Genomic DNA, 22,836 nt, shown 5'->3' on the forward strand with positions numbered 1-22,836 from the left:
CAGCGTAATTGCTGTGCCACCTTCATTCAGTTTGTTGAGAGAGCAGTTTTGGTTGCCATTAAGTCTCAGCATTTGGCTTTGCAGACAGTTTGAAAAGGCAGACTTGCATGTGAAAGCAAGTATCTGCCAGGCCTGAGGTGAGCGAGCAGTGTGAAGGCCATCTGCTCAGGAGCCTGCTCGCACAGGCTGCGGGCAGCGAGGCCTCTGCAGGCCCCAGAGACCTCCTGCACCTTGCACACCTTCACAGGCGCTGAGCATCCCCACCTGAAATGGAGTCTAAGGAACTGGCAGCTGCTGAGGTGGTGTATTTTGTTTGTTTGTTCTTTTTAGTCTACAGTCATAATTGCAAACAAACAACCACCCTGGTGTGCTTTTCTTGCTTCAAGTAATTTCATTCCTTCCAGGAGAAGAATGTTAACAATGCTTTTAGTTCTCGATATCAAAGGAAAGGAAATGAGCCATAATAACAACAAGATTAAGTTTAAACAGACCTGCTGCTAACACACTATCAGATAAAATATCTTTAAAAAGTGAACACACTATTATATACGTTTTTGCAACAGCTGCATTCTCCTACATAACCTCCATGTAGAACCAAAATCTGCGCAAGCAAACTTAAGTTACTTTAATTCTTGTTAAATACAATTCTGTACAGATTGCACATTTTACACCGAAGCAGCTCGGTATCACAGTTAGAGAAATGAAAAATGCCATCTGAAAACTTTCATTTTTCTAGCCCCACAAAACCCAACAGACGCTCGCCCTAAGGGTCAGGACAAAACCAGCTGCACAATTCTGTAAACAGTGGGGGGGGGGGGTGCCTCTACGACTCCACCGCAGGATCCTGTTAAACCATACACGCGCGCGGACACACTCACTCTGTCTCTCGCGCGCACAGCCCGGCGCTCAGTACCACAGCAGCTTTCATTCACAGTGTGTTCACAGCAGAGCGGTCATGGCCGTCTGGTTGAGGGGTCTGAGGCAGTCTCTGGGGGCCAAGTAGGCAGCGTTGGTCGCGGGGTTGACCTGCGGCTTTTGATAGGCGGGATCGGCGCGCCCCGCGGCTGAGCCGCCGCCGCCGCCGCCCTTGGGCTTGTCGTAGCCCGGGTCTGCGGGCGCGGGGCTCGGCGGCAGCTGGTAGCCGGCGGCCGGGGAGAAGGCGCCGGAAGAGAGGGAGTGCTTGTGCGCCGGCCCGGGCCCCGGCACGCGGTAGCCGCTCCGCGCGGAGAAGGTGTGAGCCCGGGCCAGGTGCCGCTCCACGATGGGCGTGGCGTACTCGGGCTCGGGGTTGGTCAAGGGCAGGGCGTACTCGTGGCGGCCGGCCGGGAGGGGGCAGTCGTAGTGGCCACTAGCCTCGGCGTCCGGCCCCGCCTCATCGGCCTCGGTGTCCATCGGCCGGAAGGTAGAGCCCTTCCTGGTGACCGTTCCGGTGCCAATCATGAGAGGCTGCTGGTAATCTGAAACCCAAAGGGCAGACGTTTGTGCACACCCCCCCCCCCACGCCATACACCCACAAACCAGCGATCTAGAGGGGGTGATCTGCTGAGGGCCTGACGTGTACCGGGCAGGAAGAGAAACATTAAGATGCAAAAGGCACAGACGCCACACTTAGGGGTTTACATAACTACACAGGTGCTTTAGGAAGCCTCAAGGCTCCGAGGAGCCTAGCGAGGCGGAGCTAACCTCTAACCACACCTAGGGGTAGGAGGGAACAACTTCACGGGGAGCTCTTAGGCTGACTCCTGAAAGGCCACGTTTTGGAGGTGGAGGTAACACTGTCAGGAAAGGGAAAAGTGACTGAACAACCTGTTAAACAAACATGAACATAGAGTGTGATGTGGCCAGAGCATGAGGGACATGGAGGAATTTAATAGGCTATGAAGACCAAAGTAATAGGTTTTGGGCTAATGATAAGGATAAAGCTCAAAGCTTTATTGAGTCCTTACTTGGTGCCAGGCACTATTCTATGACATTAAGATATCAATTAGTTAAATCCTCTGGAAAAAAAGTAGGGACCATTATTCCCTTTTACAAATGGAAAACTGAAGCAGAGAGAGATTAATTTTTCTAAGATTACACAGGTAGCAGCCAGTGGGGCAAGAATTTGAACACATGTCCCAAGTGCGAGCTGTTATCCATGTGCTAGATCACGGAGGGCACTGAGTGCCTTGCTAGGAAGTTTGGCTTAACGCTGTAGAAACCTACAAAGATTCTAAATTTAGAGACTGGCAGAAGAGGTAACCGTGGAGGGAGACTGAAGAGGGAAAGATAAAAAAAAACAAAAAGTAAAAAGCAGAGAAATGAGACATATAAGTCATAAATTAGGGGACTGGCAGCAGCTCTGGAAAGGCCACACTTTGGGGACAGGTATCAGAGGAATTTGTCACCAATGATGTAGGGAGGGTATGACCAAAGAGGACACCTCCCAGATATTAAGCCCTGAAAACTGGGATGCCCATTCAGAAGCCACTTAGAAAAGGAATGCACAGAGCACATAGGTTAAGGGTTAGGAACGATGGGTTCAATTTCGGATCCCCTGAGGACCTGGTGACACTTGCAGGAGATGATGTCCAGCAGGCAAGAATTACTGACTTACTGGGGACCGGGAGGGAAGTCTGGATGTGAGCTGCAGAGCAGATTAAAAGGAAAGGAATGGCTCTGCCGGGAGCTCTGGAGTGTAGTGGGTGAGACTGCAGATGAGTGGAGGCAAGAGTGGGGCCTTGCATGTTTCAGGTGCCCAGAAGGACCACGCAGCGAGGAAGGAGAAGAGACTGGACCAGAAGCTGAAGGAGAATGAAAGGAGAGGGGCTCTCCACTCTCCTCGCCTCATCCCCAAGGCAGAGCTTGAACTGTCCGAGGAAAGGAACAAGAAGACAGATTCTGATTGGAGAATTACTCCCTTTGCCCCTGAAGCAGGTCAAGCAGCCTTTCCATTGGTACCTTTCTGACTTTCATATATAACAGTAGCCCTGGGGCACGGCCTGAAAGCCCACATTTCTAGCAAGCTCCCAGATGCTGCTGCCGGTCCTCAGAACACACTCTGAGTAGCAAAAAGCTAGAGCAGTGCTACTCACAGTGGTCTGTGGATGCCTACCTGTCTGAGAACTGTTTGTGACAGATCTGTAAAGAGACAAGTGCACAAATGGATAGAAAGTGTTCAGATCTTGCAGCAATTTGAGAGTGATTTTATGCCCCTTGAATCTAATTAGAAAATTAGAGCTTTGTATTTTATGTCTTTTTAAACATTTCATTTACTAATTTATACTGTATTTTACAAAAATTTTAGTCCTTGATGGATTAAAGAAATAAAAGGCAAAAACTGGATCCTTCCTCACAAATCGTTTGAGAAGCTTGACTCTCAACAATGGCTTGTCAGGGACCTTGAGGCCATTCTAACAGATTCCTTCATCTCCTCCCTCCAATTCGTCAAGGGCAGGAGCTATGCTCAATTCATCTTTCTAGTCCCTTTTTCCTAGTGCCTTAATCAAAACCTTAGTAACAAAAACAGATTAGTTAAGGGCTTCCAGGTTTCACTGGTACTTCAGGACCATCGCTCTGGGTGTCATTAGAGGCCCTGCAGGTGTAAGAGCCTTGGCCGAATGGGGCTTTGGGGAAATATTTCAGTGTCACTTTGTAACTCTGTGCAGAGCACAGAGAGAAAACGTCACACGTTACTGATTTACTAGACCCCATCTAAACAAAAGATTTTGGTCTTATTTCTCTTCCTGGTCTCCCCTCTCCCATAAGCAGCACCTCCTGGCTAACAGCATGGTCACGGAGACTTGGTACCTACCTGCCATATCACTTGTGACAAGATCCAACTTTTGTGTCATCTCCTTTTCATTATCATAGCTGATGGTAAACTCAGCTGACTGATGCCTGGCAAAGGGATATTTGATCTGCTTCCAACAGTCTGGAATAAAGATAACATGAAACAAACTAATCTCTCAGAAGTGTAACACATTTACTCCACCATAGGTTCCAGGTTAAGTCAGAGGTCAGGCTGCCTTTTGCCAGCTGACTGTGACAGATGCACAACCACAGCTCTCCAGGTGTGTGGTGGACACGGCATGATGAGGTCACAACAGCAACAGCACACACCATCCCAACCGTGCTTTCTACTCTGTGGGTGAAATGTATTTATGTACCCATCAGGTCCCAGATTATCCCTAGGTCAGACCACCTGGGCATGGTTTTCCCTAATCTGCACTGACATGGTGTTTGTGACCGTGAGGGGTCAATGCAGCTGGCTGTTTAGAGCCTAGGGAGGTGGAGTCCCAGGTGGTCCTTGAGATTCTCAGGGGTCCTGCCCTGCTGCCCTCTCTCTCGACTGCAGCTGACTCATTGCTTGGGCATCCTGTGTCCTAAGGATTTTCTGAAACCCGCCCTGCCTAGTCCTTCCCTAGAATGATAAATACAGTGGAGGCCTGAAGATGCTAGGAGTGCCGGGCAATGTCCAGTTCACAGATGGGGATTTTATAACTTCTCCTTGGTGACAGGCAGCGTGGTGATGTAAATTCCAGTTGCCAAAAAAAAATAATTAATTTTGATAAATGATGGGATGATGTTGAACAAAAGTAAAAATAAACTGGCTATGAAGATTCTGAATTAAGAGACAGGATACAATATATTCCTTCCTGGTAGATTTGTTAACTTAAAGCTATTAGATCTTATTTCTTAAACCATATAAGTGTGGGTTTTAATCAGGATCTGCTGATTAAAAGCGCCTAATCATGCTTTTAATCAGCAGATTCTGTCCCTTCCTCAAGGACAGAATAAAACTGTAGATAGTTTTTTCAACCAACCTGTTTTCTGAGCCTTAGCCGATCCATAAGGATTTCCTTTCTTCTTCCTCCTATCAAGACAAAAAATCCCACTGAAAAGATTTCTAAATGATAAGTACTGTTCATAAAATAATACATGATATTTTCTACCTCTATCCAACTTGTTTTTAAAATAGAAGTTCACATTTATCTTGGGAGAAGTAATGCTGCTTTCTACACATGAACATACGAAGAGTAAACTTTTGTGACTGTTTACATAATTAGAGAAAAAAAATTTTTAAATGTGAAGTCACATACTTTCTAAGGACTACAAAGATTCCCACTCCAGCAACCAGCAGGACGAGGAGCACCAGTGGAGTAACAATAGTTATGACGTTTAACCCTAAGAAGGGGAAAAGACATCATATTACAGCAGAAATGAACAGCAACCAAATTTCATGATCTAAAACTGAATACTGATTTGAAAGGTCCTCAGTGGTTTAACATGTGGGGGACAAGAATACATGCTAGGCATTTACTGATACTGGAAAGCAAAAAGAGGATTCAGGGCTTCCCTGGTGGCACAGTGGTTGAGAGTCCGCCTGCCGATGCAGGGGACACGGGTTTGTGCCCCAGCCCGGGAAGATCCCACATGCCGCGGAGCGGCTGGGCCCGTGAGCCATGGCTGCTGAGCCTGCACGTCTGGAACCTGTGCTCTGCAACGGGAGAGGCCACAACAGTGAGAGGCCCGCGTACCGCAAAGGAAAAAAAAAGTATAGAAAGGTATGGAATGGAATGTCTCCCTTCCACCTCTGTTCTTCCTCTATGTGAAATTATGTTTCTTGACATTTTTCCAGGTATACTGGGATGAATATATATATATATAGATGCTGTATCACCCCCCCTTTTACACACATGGTCGAGTGCTATGTAAACTGTTCTGTACCATGCTTATTTTTTTAAGTTGTCAGTGTGTCTCAGAGAACTTTCTATATTACTAACACATTCCTTTTTTATGGCTGTAGAGTATTCCATGGTATGGATGTGCTATTGTTTTATTTTTCTATAAAGGATTTACATAGTGTTTGAAGGGCACATGTGTTTGTTCCCAGTCCTTTTCTACTTACAATAGTGTAATGAAAAGTGTGGACATATATTATTTTACACATGTGCAGATATCTCTGGACCATCTGCCCCCAGACACTTATATGACACAGAAAAAAAGAATGTTGTTGAAGCTACTGTATTATTGGCTGGAGTACAAGTTATATTCCTTAAGAAACCGCAAAACGATAACTGCCCTACCTTTGGGCATTTCTTCAGGGGGGACGGGTTTTAAGATTGTCTCATCTTCTCTGTTAGTTGAACCAACAGTATTTAGACTTGTTTTGCTCCACACCAATGAGTCATTACCTGAGCAAGAAGAGATGTTAGAGAAACCACATTAATAACAACAATTTGTGAAAGGAGGTGACCAGAATCCAGTAACTCACTGACTCACCCTGAGTCCTACTTGGTGCAATCTGGCAGCCAAGGAGCTCCACTTTCAAGGCTATCCTCTGGTGCCACGTCTGGGGGATAACGCGCACATATCTGGCCACGATGGGAGGGATGAAATTGTTCCGCACAGGGTCCCGAAAATTAGAGTTGCCCTGAAACACCTGTAGGAACAGGTAACCTTTACCTGAAGATTCTATTCGTTTCTAGGTCTTTATCAATCTACTCACACCTGGTTATATGAAATCAAAGTGAGGATTCTATGTCTGTTGCTTTTTTTGTAGACATGCTTGATATTGAAGATCCAAGGCTTTGCACTCAAAGGCTGTGTAATCTGGTGCTGTGCATCTGTTTTTGATGGACTGATGAAAATATCTGGAGGCCCACTCTCCTACTCAGTTCCCTCCTCCAGAGTGTCTCTTACCTTTTCTTCATTATTCACAATTCCTTTATAGGTCTCCCACTTGGAGTTGTTGTTTCTGAAGTTCATTACAAAACTCTTTACATAAAAGTTGAAATTTGACTGTGTAGATCCAGTGGTCCTAATTCCTTATAAGAAAATATTATTTATGGGTTAGTTTAAAAAATATGTTATACAACATGTATTATAACTTCAGGTTTCTTTTCTTTTTTTCCCCTCTCATTTGAAATTGCAAATCATTTTACGGGCCTGCTTTTCTTATCTGCATTTAGACGTGATGACAGATGAGTGTTTTCACACTGACAATATGCCATAAAAAGGTTTCAGCATGGAGATATCAGCTCTCTCACCCACACATCCATCCTTACCCCCTGCATACAGGTTCTTCCCACAGAGACAATGCGAAGGTTTGTTACTTTTGAAAAAGACATAGCAACTGACAAAGGATTAATCTCCAAAATATACAAGCAGCTCATGCAGCTCAATATCAAAAAAACAAACAACCCAATCAAAAAATGGGCAGAAGACCTAAATAGACATCTCTCCAAAGAAGACACACAGATGGCCAACAAACACATGAAAAGATGCTCAACATCACTAATCATTAGAGAAATGCAAATCAAAACTACAATGAGGTATCACCTCACACCAGTCAGAATGGCCATCATCAAAAAATCGACAAACAATAAATGCTGGAGAGGGTGTGGAGAAAAGGGAACCCTCCTGCCCTGTTGGTGGGAATGTAAATTCATACAGCCACTATGGAGAACAGTATGGAGGTTCCTTAAAAAACTAAAAATAGAACTAGCATAGTACCCAGCAATCCCACTACTGGGCATATACCCTGAGAAAAACCATAATTCGAAAAGATATATGCACCCCAATGTTCAGTGCAGTACTATTTACAATAGCCAGGATATGGAAGCAACCTAAATGTCCATCAACAGATGAATAGATAAAGAAGATGTGGTACATATATACAATGGAATATTACTTCGCGATAAAAAGGAACAAAACTGACTTATTTGTAGTGAGGTGGATGGACCTAGAGTCTGTCATACAGAGTGAAGTAAGTCAGAAGGAGAAAAACAAATACTGTATGCTAACACATATGTATGGAATCTAAGAAAACGGTACTGATGAACTTAGTGGCAGGGCAGGAATAAAGACGCAGATGTAGAGAACGGACTTGACACAGGGTGGGAAGGGGAAGCTGGGATGAAGTGAGAGAGTAGCATGGACATATATACACCACCAAATGTAAAATAGATAGCTAGTGGGAAGCAGCCACATAGCACAGGGAGATCAGCTCGGTGGTTTGTGACCACCTAGAGGGGTGGGATAGGGAGGGTGGGAGGGAGACGCAAGAGGGAGGGGATATGGGGACATATGTATATGTATAACTGATTCACTTTGTTATAAAGCAGAAACTAACACAACACTGTAAAGCAGTTATACTCCAATAAAGATTAAAAAAAAAAAAAAGACATGGAGTACTCTGAGGTGGGGGCACCTGTGCAAATTCAAAACATAATTTCAACTTCAAGTCATCTTGTTTTGTGAAACTGCACTCGTTTCAGTACCTGTTATTTTCTTTTTCTCTCCCAAATCTATCCTCAGCCACTCTCGTTTGTGGTTCTTGCTCCTGTCCCCCGAAGCCCATGACGGGCCTTGGTCCTGAAGTCGGGCTTGGCCAGGAGACCAACGGACCTGATCTCCAGTCTCATTGATCCACTCCCAAGAAGAAGAAGCTCTGATTTGCCGGTCAGGTTCCAAACTCAAGGATCTGCTGCAACCTAGACAAAAAGGGCAGGGAAATATTTCAGATACAGACACAAAATGAAAACCAAAAAAAAAAAAAAAAAAAAAGCACCCTGTTTCACCTAGAATTATTCGGTTGATTTACTTCCATTCTGATATTGAATCAACTGTTTAATTACTAGTTTTTTAATGATTCAGACTTGCATTTGACTCGCTGGTGCTGTGGTATCTTGATACTATTGCTGCTTTTCTTCTTAATGGACCTTATATCCCCTATAAGTGACATCTCTTTGTCCCCACTGTAGATTTTCCTTTCTAATCTAAATTCACCATGATTTCAACGAAGTACAAGGTGTCCTAAAAGCTGAAAATGCTGAGGTTCTTCTCACTTGATCAGAGGGAGGACTCCACGCTCTCTACCCTTGAAGAGCAGGTACGTCAGGTGCTCTGAAGATCAGTTAATTGTACCCAGCATCACCCCTGAGAGCTTAACTATACCATGTCCAAGACAATGTGGAGGTTGCAAATAAAGGCCAGTCCTCCTCCTGGGCAGAGAAGACATGTTTGTATTGTTCTCCTTGAAATATGTTATTTTATGTGAGGGAGAACATTTCCCCAGAACGTATTCCATGACAGAGGGGCTAAAAAGCCTTTATGCTATTCATTTTCAATAACTTCATTCCAGATACACACAAATCAGATTGCACTGCTCAAAAGGTTTTTCTGTTAAAATCTAACATAAAGGAATTTATCTTAACTGTCATTTCAAATTTTCATTTTTTCTGGCAGAAGTTTTAGATTATAAAGAAAAATACTTTTTCCTAATGTTAACTGGGTTTATTGTCTGATGTATTTTTTAAGTCACAGCATACTTGGTGCTACATGACCTGAGGGGAAAAGAAAAAATTAATCTTTTAAACTATATCATCTGAGGGGTATGGAAGAATAAACTACCCCTGAAGATTTTAAAATATCAAATTCTTAAGGAAAGCATGATCCTTACCATTGGAGGTAAACAGAAATCGCTTGTCTGACAGGGAACCACTGAAATAATAAACACAAAGATGAGGTTAGTTGCTTAACTGGATCTTAATGACTGGTACAGCGCTATAGGATGGGGCTCAGAGCCTTCCCACACCCCATGAGGTCCTCAGAGCACCCGGCAAGGCTACTGTTATCACCTCTGTCATTGGTATTTCATAGACCAAGAAACTCAGGCCCTTCGAAGGTAAGCAACTTTCCTAAATTCATAGAGGTGACAGGCAGCCAGGACTCTTGAGATACTGCTTTTGAATCACAATCCTGTGCTGTTTCCATCACGCCACATTGTATTGGGAAGGAACAGGCACATATACAGTCTCCAGGACACACTTAAATCCCAATTAATGACTACGTAGTGATGGAGACAGAAAGGATGACTGCCCTGAACACCTCCTTTGCTTCAGAAGGCACCCCTACAGCGCCCCACTCGCTTCAACAATCAAGGACCACTGAGACATGAAGATGACTGATCACTTTTAAAAGAACGAGCATGTCAGTCTAGCTGCCTTTCCTACAGACTTCTCCACTCCTTCCCTGAGGGGTCCTGCCCCAGCAGCGTCGCTCCGCAGAGAGCCTCCGCCCGGGTCTCTCTCTCTCCAGTCACACTCCTACCTACTGCAGCAAGGACACGAAACCATGAACCAGCTCCTGCTTCTGGATGACAAGGTGCAGCTGGAGAAAACTCAGAGCACCTCACTGATGGGTCCTGAACTGCTGCAAGACAAGCCTGCACATCTGGCATTGATCCCTGGGCCTCTGGACCCCCCAGTTCTGTACCTTGTATTACTCTCCTGGTGAACTTATCAAATCAGCCCTGCTCGGCAGTTGTCTCCTTCTGTGGAAAAGAGGTTCCTAAGGCCTGAGATCACATGTATCTTTTTGTAAATCCCTCACCAACTCAATGCTGTAACAATATGTAGAATGAATAGAAAACTTGGAATTCTCAAGATTAATCTTATAGGCATCGTACTTACTACATTAGATATTACAGGTAAACAAAAAAAGGTAGGTGTCGCTGTCATGTTCAGTTATTTTACAATCTGAGAGTACTCCTATTTTAAATGTTTAACTCTGAATTATTGTGGCAATAATGGACAGAGAGGGTACTGAAATGTGAAATCCACAGAGAACCCAAAACTAGTCTGGACAGAAGCACCTTCACAGCAACATTTTGTTCTTAAGTAACAGGTTTTTCTTTCATATTCTTTGTCCACTCTCAGGCAGAGACTCTGTAAGCCCTGGTTTTCCACATAAAGATTCTATTATAATCTGTGCTGAATATAATGCAGGCACCAATCATTTCGTACAGGAGAAAATGCAGACCCACTTGGGTCATGGGACCTTCTTCAGTTCACAGTTAGTGGCCAAGCAGGGGTGAGGACCCAGCTTTCCTAACCTTTAAAGAAAGGTGCACACTGTTGCAATTTGTATTTAAATTTGTTAAGATTTCAGAGCCTCTCTTTGACTGATTTTTGCATTTTCTCTAATGTTCCTGTACGAAGTATTACACCTGAAGTTTGGCCCAGATAAGCCCAAATAATACTGCTGCAACCCTGATCACCTAAATGCACTCCCACTGCCATGAAACATTAAAATATTTACTTTGTTGTTGTTGAAAAAGAGAAGTTAAGGAAAGAAGGTTAGCTTTGGAGTTCATCCTGAGAAGAAAATGCTGGGTAAGGTTCTGCTGCTAAGATCTCTCTGCCTGGCTTTCCTCTATTATCAGCTGGAATATGTATGTTTTTCCATTTCACCCAATTAAGCTAATTAAATACAACCACTAGAGAATTCTATAGATAAATAAGCTTCCTCTTTGAAAACCCCCTAGGGAAAATGGGGTTCTAAGGCATTCACACATTAGGGTGAATGAATTCGATCAGATTCCAGGAACTGCCAGCCTTCCTTCCCAGAGGGCTGTAGAAGCAATCAGGAAGAGCCTGAGGTAAACAAAGAAAAGCCTTCCCTGCAGATGGTCTGAGCCATCATCCTCTGTGTGAGGTCAGTCGCTCTTCCTGATTCCATTCTGGTCATCTCAGATCAAGGAAGTGACCTGACCCGGGATGAATCCCAGAAGAACCCTAGATATTTACTTTAGGGACCACTTCTTCCTCAGCTGCAATGCTTCCTTCTGTGTTTCTTCCTGAACGCCAAACAATCATGTGTGGGAACAGAAGTTCAACGACCGCATGTACAGTGCTTCCCCAACAGCGAAACAGCACAGATCAAAACAACTGCTCCCTGAAGATCTGGGAATGGAAACGAGTGGAAGAGACTGTATGAGCACACAGCTTACTCTTTTCTGTTCAGTACAAAAAGATGGTGCCAAACCACAGAGCCAGAAGGGAGAAGGGGCCTTGATATAATTCTAGACTTTCTGTCTACTTCCACCAAAACAAAAATCGGACAGTTAGTTCAAATAACTATATGGAATGTGGAGCAAAACTTTTCCTAATTCATTAATGGCTTAGATTTCTGGACTCTTACTTTTGCATCAAAGTTTAATATCAAGTTATATAAAGTGACCAGTTGATGTAGCAGAATCGAAAACATTATGTCTACTTTTACTTAATAGTTTAAATAACTTTTCTTCAAAAGTAAAATAAAATCCAAGTAGTACAAGTTAAACTTTTTGCTATCCTATTTTTCTACAAAAGAAGCATTCAAATGTATTCAAACATAAGCAAGAGAGTCCAAAAACAGATTTAAAGCCAAAGGCCAGTTCTTCGTTCCTATTTGGAGATAGCAGCACCTAACAAATCTAGGCCACAGCTTGATACCTTCCTGAAACAGCACCTTATTATCCATAGAGCAAACAATAAAAAACGTGAAAAGAAATAGATCCTCCCAATGTTCATTGAAGCACTATTTACAACAGCCAAGACATGGAAGCAACCTAAATACCTATTGACAGAGGAATGGATAAAGATGTGGCACATATATACAGTGGAATATTACTCAGCCATAAAAAAGAATGAGATAATGCTATTTGTAGCAATATGGATGGACCTAGAGATTATCATACTAAGTGAAGTAAGTCAGAAAAAGACAAATATATAATATCACTCATGTGGGATCTGATTTTTAAAAATGATACAAATGAACTTATTTACAAAACAGAAACAAACTTACAGATATCTGAAACAAACTTATGGTTACAAAGGGGAAACTTGGGGGGCAGGGATAATTCAGAAGCTTGGGATGAACATACACACACTACTATACATAAGATAGATAACCAACAAGGACCTACTGTATAACACAGGGAACTCTATTCTGTGATAACCTATATGAGAAAAGTATCTAAAAAAGAATGACTATATGTATAACTGAATCACTTTGCTGTAGACCTGAAACTAACACAACATTGTAAATCAACTATACTCCAATAAAATTAAAAAAAAAAAAAGAAACATCCTCAAAAGTCAAAGTCAAGCAGACATTTAAAGCTTACTGTGCATAAGCAATCATTCTTACTATAAATCAGGATATAAATATATAAATCAGGATATAAATTTTAATGTCCCAAAGAGTTTGAGGCAAGTACATAAGTGAAAAAAATGTAGGGCTTCCCTGGTATGCAGTGGTTAAGAATACACAGGTTCGAGCCCTGGTCCAGGAAGATCCCACATGCCGTGGAGCAACTAAGCCCGTGCGCCACAACTCCGGAGCCTGCGCGCCACAGCTACTGAGCCCGTGTGCCACACTACTGAAGCCCACGCGCCTAGAGCCCGTGCTCTGCAACAAGAGAAGCTACTGCAGTGAGAAGCCCGTGCACCGCAACGAAGAGTAGCCCACGCTCGCTGCAACTAGAGAAAGCCGGCACTCAGCAACAAAGATGCAATGCAACCAAAAATAAATAAATAAAATAAAAAATAAAAAAATGTATATACATATGTGTGTGCATATATGTAAGTATATATAATACATGTATATATATTTTAAAATTTTATTTATGGAAATAGTACATATGTGTGTACACATACATGTGCATATGTCAGCCGTATCTGCAGATTCTGCATCCCCAGATTCTACCAACCACAGAGGGAAAATATTCAGAAAAAAAAAAATTCCAGAAAATTCCAAGAAGTAAAATTGGAATTTGCCACATGCTGGCACCTATTTACACAACATTTACATTGTATTTACAACTATTTACATAGCATTTAATTGTATTAGGTATAAATAATCTAGAGATGACTTAAAGTACATGGGAGGATGTGCATAGTTATATGTAAAGATTATGCAATTTTATATAAGGGACTTGAGCATCTGTGGATTTTGGTATCCACGGGGGTCCTGGAACCAATCCCCAAGGACACTGTACAGTGGCTCAAGGAGCACTGTTCCCTCACTAGGCAGCCAGCCATTCCAAAGCGAGTGTCCCTCTGGACCACTCCGAGCTGCCTGTTTATACTGGTGGATAGCTGGATCACAAGGCTGACCTATTTTAGTTCAAACAGCTCTAGTTTTCCACTCTAGAAGCTGAGGAAACCTGAAATCATTAAAAGCTGAGGTTGAAGTGTTTAAAGCAATTGACATACTTTTTTCTTATGAAGCTAAAAGATCAGAGGATAACACGGAACAGAGAAGTTAACAATGTTAAAAAAAAAAAAAAAGCCATCTTTTATTCACTTCCCAACTATTATTCATCCTTAAGAGACTGTCTCTAGGGATCCTCTAGGGAGTTCAGTGGTTCTGCTGGGTTTATGTCAGTCCCTTATCTCCTTCAGTATCTTTGGTGATATTGGTAATGATCAGTAATTTACAGAATCAGGAAAAACTAGAGAGGAATAAGCTTTATCCCCTCCCCCTGGAGCACCTGAGAGTAGAATGCTCCTCTGTCCTGGGGCTTCAGATGTGTGCCATTCTAACTTACTTGTCGGAGAGCTTTTTTATTGCTGCATTTGTCTTCCACACTGACAGCATAAATGCTGCTCTAAGCAGTCACACATGTTTTTCCCAGTTGACATGCCCTTGGTATCACATGCCTGCAGCCCTTTCCAGACTGTGAGCTGATGACTTGTGCCTGCGGGGTTACCTTCCACTCGGAACAAAAGGCAAAGTACTTACTGCCTTGAGAGCACACCATTGGCCAGGATCCCTTCGTATCGACTCATGCCTCTGCGCAGAAGCACGCCAATCTGACCGCCCACTTCATCTGCAATTACTCCTGCATGGATGGCGGCTTTGCATAGTAAAGAGGTCTGAAACACAGCAGCATCTCACTTACAAATGGCTCAACAATACATCTAAAATATAGCGGGAGCTTTTACATTTTGTTACAACTGTGCTCAGGATCCCTACTTGACCCCTGACATGGCTAAATTATAATTCATTTAAATAAAAAGTAGAAGGGGGTGGAAAAAATTATTGGCTAACTATCTCAGAGTGACATCAGAGTCATTCTATTTATGCTGATGAACCTGGGAACCCTTCCACTAGGGAGGAAGGAAGGGAGATAATTCACAGTATTCATGGCTCCCCAGTGAATAACGCCTCCTGGGGGTGTGGTCATCTCCCACACCGACTCTGAACTGGGCCCTGGCGCTTGCTTTGTTCTGCTGCAGGTAACGTGGCCCGGCAAACTGCCACACATGTCAATGAGGCCACCTGAGACTCCCACCCCAGATGACCTGCCACACGACTGCAGCTGCAGGCGCAATTCTAGGTAAAGGAAGCTTAAGAACCAACCAGCCCACACTGCCGCCCCACAAACTCATCAGCAAAGAACATGGCTGTCATTCTAAGCCACTAGGTTTTGGGGTGACTTGTTCAGCAAGAATAGGTAACATTAGTTTCTTACATTCGCTTTACTAAATATACATACTGAGGATCATTTGAAAAGGTGAACCTTCCATACCATAGCTTCATTTTAAAATCAGATTTAACAAGGCATCAAAACCAAAATGGTAGTGCCAGCCACAGAACACTGACTAAAACAGAAAACTTCATGAAGTTCTCAGAGTGATGACGAGCAACCCAGGGCTCAAGGCCTCCATCTCAATTTCTGAATCTCCTCTGAGAGGGTCAAACAGCTGGCACCTGCTCAGCCCTCCAAGGCTGCTGGCTGGTGTGACAAACCCAGCGGGGGTACCTGGCAGGCTCTGATTAGCCGGGGATCCTGTGGTTGAAAGTGGGACTGCAGGAAGAAGTGGAACTGTTCCACGGGGTGCCCAGGCCCGTACGTCCCCCTCGAGCACAGACCCATGGGGGAGGGTGATTAGGTATTTAGCCCAGGACTGAGGGGCCGAGAGGATCTTTTCCTAAATAAATTTTAGCAATGCCCTGCTTCTCTGCAATGGCTAGTGCCGAAAAGAGAAAAGCAGCTCATGAAATTGTGTTTCAATAACTGAACTTCGGAGTTTCTCTTTGTGTTAATGACAACACTGTTTACCTTACTGCAGTGGAACGTTTTCCTTAGATTTAGGTTACAATATTAGGAGGACCAGTGAGACCAACTGTATTTTGCAACTAATGTGGTTGCAATCAAATTGAGAGCTTTTGTGATCTTTAACGTAGAGAGCTCATACTTCCCAAACTAGATTAGATTTGGCAAAGGGAGTCAGTTTTGCAATGACGGCTATCATAGTGAAAAAAGGGGGAGGATTTCATGATAGAGAAGAAATATGAGAATGCTGAAACTGATGCAGATACTACCCTTCTTGATTTTTGGGGAAAAAAAGCAGAATTAGAAGAGAAAGATAGTACTCTTTAAAGAGACAGCTTCCATTTTCATTTTTTCTGAATTTTCTTAAAAAGGTTTCTTATTACTGTTTTAGACTCTTAGGGTACAAAATAGAGGAGCTAGCTGTAAAAGTCCTGGATTTAAATTCAGCAATTTAGCGCATCATGCTGACTCTGCCTCTAACTCTACCAGGTGCGCTTAAGTCACCTCCCTGCTCTGGACCCGGCTTCCCAATTCATCTTCACAATGAAAAGGCTGGACTGGGTGATGTCTAGAATCACCTTGTGATTCTAAAGGGCACCCTGTGTACCTCTTCTAGGGTCCATGCAGGCCTGCCTCCCTCTCTCAGCCCCAAATGAAAAACAAAGTGGTCGGCTGGGCAGCTACTCCCTTGTCCCTAGGATCACCTGGCTTCCTTGGAATTCAGTCTGGGGATGGGATGGTCTTCATCCCAGCATCCCTGCCCCGTGTGTAGAGCTCTCACTGGACTTGGCATGTACAAGGGGCCTCCTTGGTAACGAGGACAGATTCACAGGCCAACAAGCAACACGACCTATCAGCTTCATTGCCCAACAGATATTCTCATTTCCCACAGTCCCCAGCATTGAGGGAACCCAGTGGTATGTGCCCCTTTTATGGAGTTTATTTCATTGCATTATTGCATGTTAAATTACACGTATTTATTTAATATTTTTTCATAATATTAAATGCAGGCCATAGGATACATCCCCAAGAGAATAACCACCAGATCTGGCTATCATATTATTATAATAAAATTATCAGCCCTTTCCTGAGTTATTTCCTTAAAAGAAATCACTTGCTCACCCACTAACTTAAATAAAATTGATGTTTTCTAAAGTTGGGGATTTTCTGGTATCAATTTTTAAAATTCACACTTACTGAACCTGCTTTTTAAAAATTTCCTTTTGAACAGCAGATTTATATTTTATTTTCTAGCTATTTTGAGGTCTAAACCTCACCGAAATGTAAATATAGGAAAGCCTATGTTAATTAGTGATTACCTTAAACAAACAAAATAATTTAAATGTAATTCTTCAGGGAAAGGAATGCAATGGACAGTTGAGGAGAACACATGCAAGACTCATGAACTTGAAAGTTGATGGAACTAAGCATCCCTGAAGTTCACTGAGCCACAAAGATGGCCGAGCAGATCAGCATGAGAAGACTTAACTCTCAAAGCAGTTATCAAATCATCCAGAACTGGAGTATTTTCTTAAGTCTTCCTTTAGGAAAAATCAACTTCTACGAAAAAGTATTGACAAAGTATTAAAATGTAATATAAACATTTTAGGTGGAAGGTGCCTCCGCTAACCTGATAGTTGAGCTGCTGAATTGCCTGGGTCCACGTCTCCATCCAACCAGTATGTCCTCTCCATGACCTCCTCCAGCTGGATTTTAGCCTGGACAAACCACTCTCCCTGCCCCTTGTAATATCAAACAGCAAAAGCTGTCACAGAGAGCTCCATCTCAACGCTAAAACCCAGCTCCACTCAAGGACCAGCAAGCAACAGTGCTGGACACCCCAGGCCGAACAACTAGCAAGACAGGAACACAACACCACCCATTAGCAGAGAGGCTGCCTAAAATCATAATAAGTCCACAGACACCCCAAAACACACCACCAGATGTGGACCTGCCCACCAGAAAGACAAGATCCAGCCTCATCCACCAAAACACACGCACTAGTCCCCTCCACCAGGAAGCCTACACAACCCACTGAACCAACCTTACCCACTGGGGGCAGACACCAAAAACAATAGGAACTAGGAACCTGCAGCCTGGGAAAAGGAGACCCCAAACACAGTAAGGTAAGTAAAATGAGAAGACAGAGAAATACCCAGCAGATGAAGGAGCAAGGTAAAAAACCACCAGACCTAACAAATGAAGAGGAAATAGGCAGTCTACCTGAAAAAGAATTCAGAATAATGATAGTAAAGATGATCCAAAATCTTGGAAACAGAATGGAGAAAATACAAGAAACGTTTAACAAGGACCTAGAAGAACTAAAGAGCAAACAAACAATGATGAACAACACAAGAAGAATTCTCTAGAAGGAATCAATAGCAGAATAACTGAGGCAGAAGAACGGATAAGTGACCTGGAAGATAAAATAGTGGAAATAACTACTGTAGAGCAGAATAAAGAAAAAAGAATGAAAAGAACTGAGGACAGTCTCAGAGACCTCTGGGACAACATTAAACACACCAATATTTGAATTATAGGGGTGCCAGAAGAAGAAGAGAAAAGAAAGGGACTGAGAAATATTTGAAGAGATTATAGTTCAAAACTTCCCTAAAATGGGAAAGGAAATAGACAATCAAGTCCAGGAAGTGCAGAGAGTCCCATACAGGATAAATCCAAGGAGAAACACAACAAGACACATATTAATCAAACTATCAAAAATTAAATTCAAAGAAAAAATATTAAAAGCAGCAAGGGAAAAGCAACAAATAACATACAAGGGAATCCCCATAAGGTTAACAGCTGATCTTTCAGCAGGAACTCTGCAAGCCAGAAGGGAGTGGCTGGACATATTTAAAGTGATGAAAGGGAAAAACCTACAACCAAGATTACCCAGCAAGGATCTCATTCAGATTTGATGAAGAAATGAAAACCTTCACAGACAAGCAAAAGTTAAAAGAATTCAGCACCACCAAACCAGTTTTACAACAAATGCTAAAGGAACTTCTCTAGACAGGAAACACAAGAGGAGGAAAAGACCTACAATAACAAACACAAAACAATTAAGAAAATGGTAATAGGAACATACATATCAATAATTACCTTAAATGGAAATGGATTAAATGCTCCAACCAAAAGACATAGACTGGCTGAATGGATACAAAAACAAGACCCGTATATATGCTGTCTACAAAGACCCACTTCAGACCTAGGGACACATACAGACTGAAAGTGAGGGGATGGAAAAAGATATTCCATGCAAATGGAAATCAAAAGAAAGCTGGAGTAGCAATTCTCATATCAGACATAATAGACTTTAAAATAAAGACTACTACAAGAGACAAAGAAGGACACTACATAATGATCAAGGGATCAATCCAAGAAGATATAACAATTGTAAATATTTATGCACCCAACATAGGCACACCTCAACACATAGGGCAAATGCTAACAGCCATAAAATGGGAAATCGACATTAACACAATCATAGTAGGAGACTTTAACACCCCACTTTCACCAATGGACAGACCAAATGAAAAAAATAAGGAAACACAAGCTTTAAATGATACATTAAACAAGATGGACTTAATTGATATTTATAGGACATTCCATCCAAAAACAGCAGAATATACTTTCTTCTCAAGTGCTCATGGAACATTCTCCAGGACAGATCATATCTTGGGTCACAAATCAAGCCATGGTAAATTTAAGAAAATTGAAATCGTATCAAGTATCTTTTCCAACCACAACGCTATGAGACTAGATATCAATTTCAGGAAAAAAACTGTAAAACATACAAACACATGCAGGCTAAACAATATGCTACTAAATAACCAAGGGATCACTGAAGACATCAAAGAGGAAATCAAAAAATACCTAGAAACAAATGACAATGAAAACATGATGACCCAAAGCCTATGGGATGCAGCAAAAGCAGTTCTAAGAGGGAAGTTTATAGCAATAAAATCCTACCTCAGGAAACAAGGAATATCTCAAATAAATAACCTAACCTTACACCTAAAGCAATTAGAGAAAGAAGAACAAAAAATCCCCAAAGATAGCAAAAGGAAAGAATCATAAAGATCAGATCAGAAATAAATGAAAAAGAAATGAAGGAAACAATAGGAAAGATCAATAAAACTAAAAGCTGGCTCTTTGAGAAGATAAACAAAATTGATCAACCATTAGCCAGACTCATCAAGAAAAAAAGGGAGAAGACTCAAATCAATAGAATTATAAATGTAAAAGGAGTAGTAATAACTGACACTGCAGAAATACAAAGGATCATGAGAGATTACTACAAGCAACTATATGCCAATAAAATGGGCAACCTGGAAGAAACAGACAAATTCTTAGAAAAGCACAACCTTCTGAGACTGATCCAGGAAGAAACAGAAAATATAAACAGACCAATCACAAGCAATGAAATTGAAACTGTGATTAAAAGTCTTCCAACAAACAAAACTCCAGGACCAGATGGCTTCACACACGAATTCTATCAAACATTTAGAGAAGAGCTAACACCTATCCTCAAACTCTTCCAAAATACAGCAGAGGGAGGAACACTCCCAAACTCATTCTACAAAGCCACCATCACCCTGATAACAAAACCAGACAGAGATGTCACAAAGAAAGAAAACTACAGGCCAATATCACTGATGAACACAGATGCAAAAATCCTCAACAAAATACTAGCAAACAGAATCCAGCAGCACATTAAAAGGATCATATACCATGATTAAGTGGGGTTTATCCCTGGATTGCAAGGATTCTTCAATATATGCAAATCAGTCAATGTGATACACCATACTAACAAACTGAAGGATAAAAACCATCTCAATAGATGCAGAAAAAGCTTTCAACAAAATTCAACACCCATTTATGATAAAAACCATGCAGAAAGTAGGCATAGAGGGAACTTACCTCAGCATAATAAAGGCCATATATGACAAACCCACAGCCAACACTGTTCTCAATGGTGAAAAACTGAAACCATTTCCACTAAGATCAGGAACAAGACAAGGTTGACCACTCTCACCACTATTATTCAACATAGTTTTGGAAGTTTTAGCCACAGTAATCAGAGAAGAAAAAGAAATAAAGGGAATCCAATCGGAAAAGAAGAAATAAAGCTGTCACTCTTTGCAGATGACATACTATAAATAGAGAATCCTAAAGACTCTACCAGAAAAATACTAGAGCTAATCAATGAATTTGATAAAGTAGCAGGATACAAAATTAATGCACAGAAATCTCTTGAATTCCTATACACTAATGATGAAAAATCTGAAAAAGAAATTAAGGAAACACTCCCATTTACCAATGCAAGAAAAAGAATAAAATACCTAGGAATAAACCTACCTAAGGAGACAAAAGACCTGTATGCAGAAAACTATAAGACACCGATGAAAGAAATTAAAGATGATACCAACAGATGGAGAGATATACCATGTTCTTGGATTGGAAGTATCAACATTGTGAAAATGACTATACTACCCAAACCAATGTACAGATTCAATGCAATCCCTATCAAACTACCACTGGCATTTTTCACAGAGCTAGAACAAACTATTTCACAATTTGTAGGGAAATACAAAGGACCCTGAATAGCCAAAGCAATCTTGAGAAAGTAAAGTGGAATCAGGCTTCCTGACTTCAGACCACACTACAAAGCTACAGTAATCAAGACAGTATGGTACTGGCCCAAAAAACAGAAATATAGATCAGTGGAACAGGATAGAAAGCCCAGAGATAAATCCGTGCACCCATGGTCACCTTATCTTTGATAAAAGAGGCAAGAATACACAAAGGGGAAAAGACAGCCTCTTCAGTAAGTGGTGCTGGGAAAACTGGACAGGTACATGTAAAAGAATGAAATTAGAACACTCCCTAACAGCATACACAAAAATAAACTCAAAATGGATTACAGACCTATTGTAAGGCCAGATATTATAAAACTCTTAGAGGAAAACATAGGCAGAACACTCTATGACATAAATCACAGAAAGGTCCTTTGGACCCACCTCCTAGAGAAAGGGAAATAAAAACAAAAATCAACAAATGGGATGTAATGAAACTTAAAAGCTTTTGCACAACAAAGGAAACCATAAACAAGATGAAAAGACAACCCTCAGAATGGGAGAAAATATTTGCAAATGAAGCAACTGACAAAGGATTAATCTCCAAAATTTACAAGCAGCTCATGCAGCTGAATATCAAAAAAACAAACAAACCAATCCAAAAATGGGCAGAAGACCTAAACAGACATTTCTCCAAAGAAGACATACAGATGGCCAAGAAGCATATGAAAAGCTGCTCAACATCACTAATCATTAGAGAAATGCAAATCAAAACTACAATGAGGTATCACCTCACACCAGTCATAATGGGCATCATCAAAAAATCTACAAACAATAAATGCTAGAGAGGGTGTGGAGAAAAGGGAACCCTCTTGCACTGTTGGTGGGAATGTAAATTGATACAGCCACTATGGAGAACAGTATTCCTTCAAAAACTAAAAATAGAACTACCATACCACCCAGTAATCCCACTACTGGGCATATACCCTGAGAAAACCATAACTCCAAAAGAGTCATGTACCACAATGTTCACTGCAGCACTATTTACAACAGCCAGGACATGGAAGCTACCTAAGCCATAAAGAAGATGCGGCACATATATACAATGGAATATTACTCAGCCATAAAAAGAAACGAAATTGAGTTATTTGTAGTGAGGTGGAGGTACTTGGTGTCTGTCATACAGAGTGAAGTAAGTTAGCATACATATACTGTATGCTAACACATATATATGGAATCTAAGAAAAAAAAATGGTCATGAAGAACCTAGGGGCAAGACAGGAATAAAGACACAGACCCACTAGAGAATGGACACGAGGATATGGGGAGTGGGAAGGGTAAGCTGGGACAAAGTGAGAGAGTGTCATGGACATATATACACTACCA

At 41.8% G+C, this 22,836-nt stretch overlaps 1 protein-coding gene across 3 annotated transcripts in view; it reads right to left on the minus strand.

The window, feature by feature from the left end:
- Positions 1-911: 911 nt before the first annotated feature.
- DCBLD1 (discoidin, CUB and LCCL domain containing 1) overlaps positions 912-22,836 on the minus strand; it is a gene marked incomplete at its 3' end in the record, with an annotated part of 67,161 nt that continues 45,236 nt past the window's right edge. Inside the window, exons 6-15 of one of the 3 annotated variants that reach the window (XM_082855410.1) lie at positions 14,554-14,687; positions 9,446-9,486; positions 8,265-8,477; positions 6,685-6,809; positions 6,277-6,424; positions 6,069-6,176; positions 5,082-5,166; positions 4,806-4,855; positions 3,794-3,913; positions 912-1,457 (exon numbers count right to left, since the gene is read on the minus strand). In XM_082855410.1, the coding sequence (XP_082711536.1) occupies positions 940-1,457; positions 3,794-3,913; positions 4,806-4,855; positions 5,082-5,166; positions 6,069-6,176; positions 6,277-6,424; positions 6,685-6,809; positions 8,265-8,477; positions 9,446-9,486; positions 14,554-14,687 (1,542 nt within the window). Of the gene's footprint in view, positions 1,458-3,793; positions 3,914-4,805; positions 4,856-5,081; positions 5,167-6,068; positions 6,177-6,276; positions 6,425-6,684; positions 6,810-8,264; positions 8,478-9,445; positions 9,487-14,553; positions 14,688-22,836 lie in introns of those variants that run through there. The other 2 variants (XM_082855411.1, XM_082855412.1) reach the window with 2 other exon arrangements.

Source organism: Leucopleurus acutus (assembly GCF_964270905.1).
Source record: "Leucopleurus acutus genome assembly, chromosome: 15".
In the NCBI taxonomy this organism is placed as follows: Eukaryota; Metazoa; Chordata; class Mammalia; order Artiodactyla; family Delphinidae; genus Leucopleurus; species Leucopleurus acutus.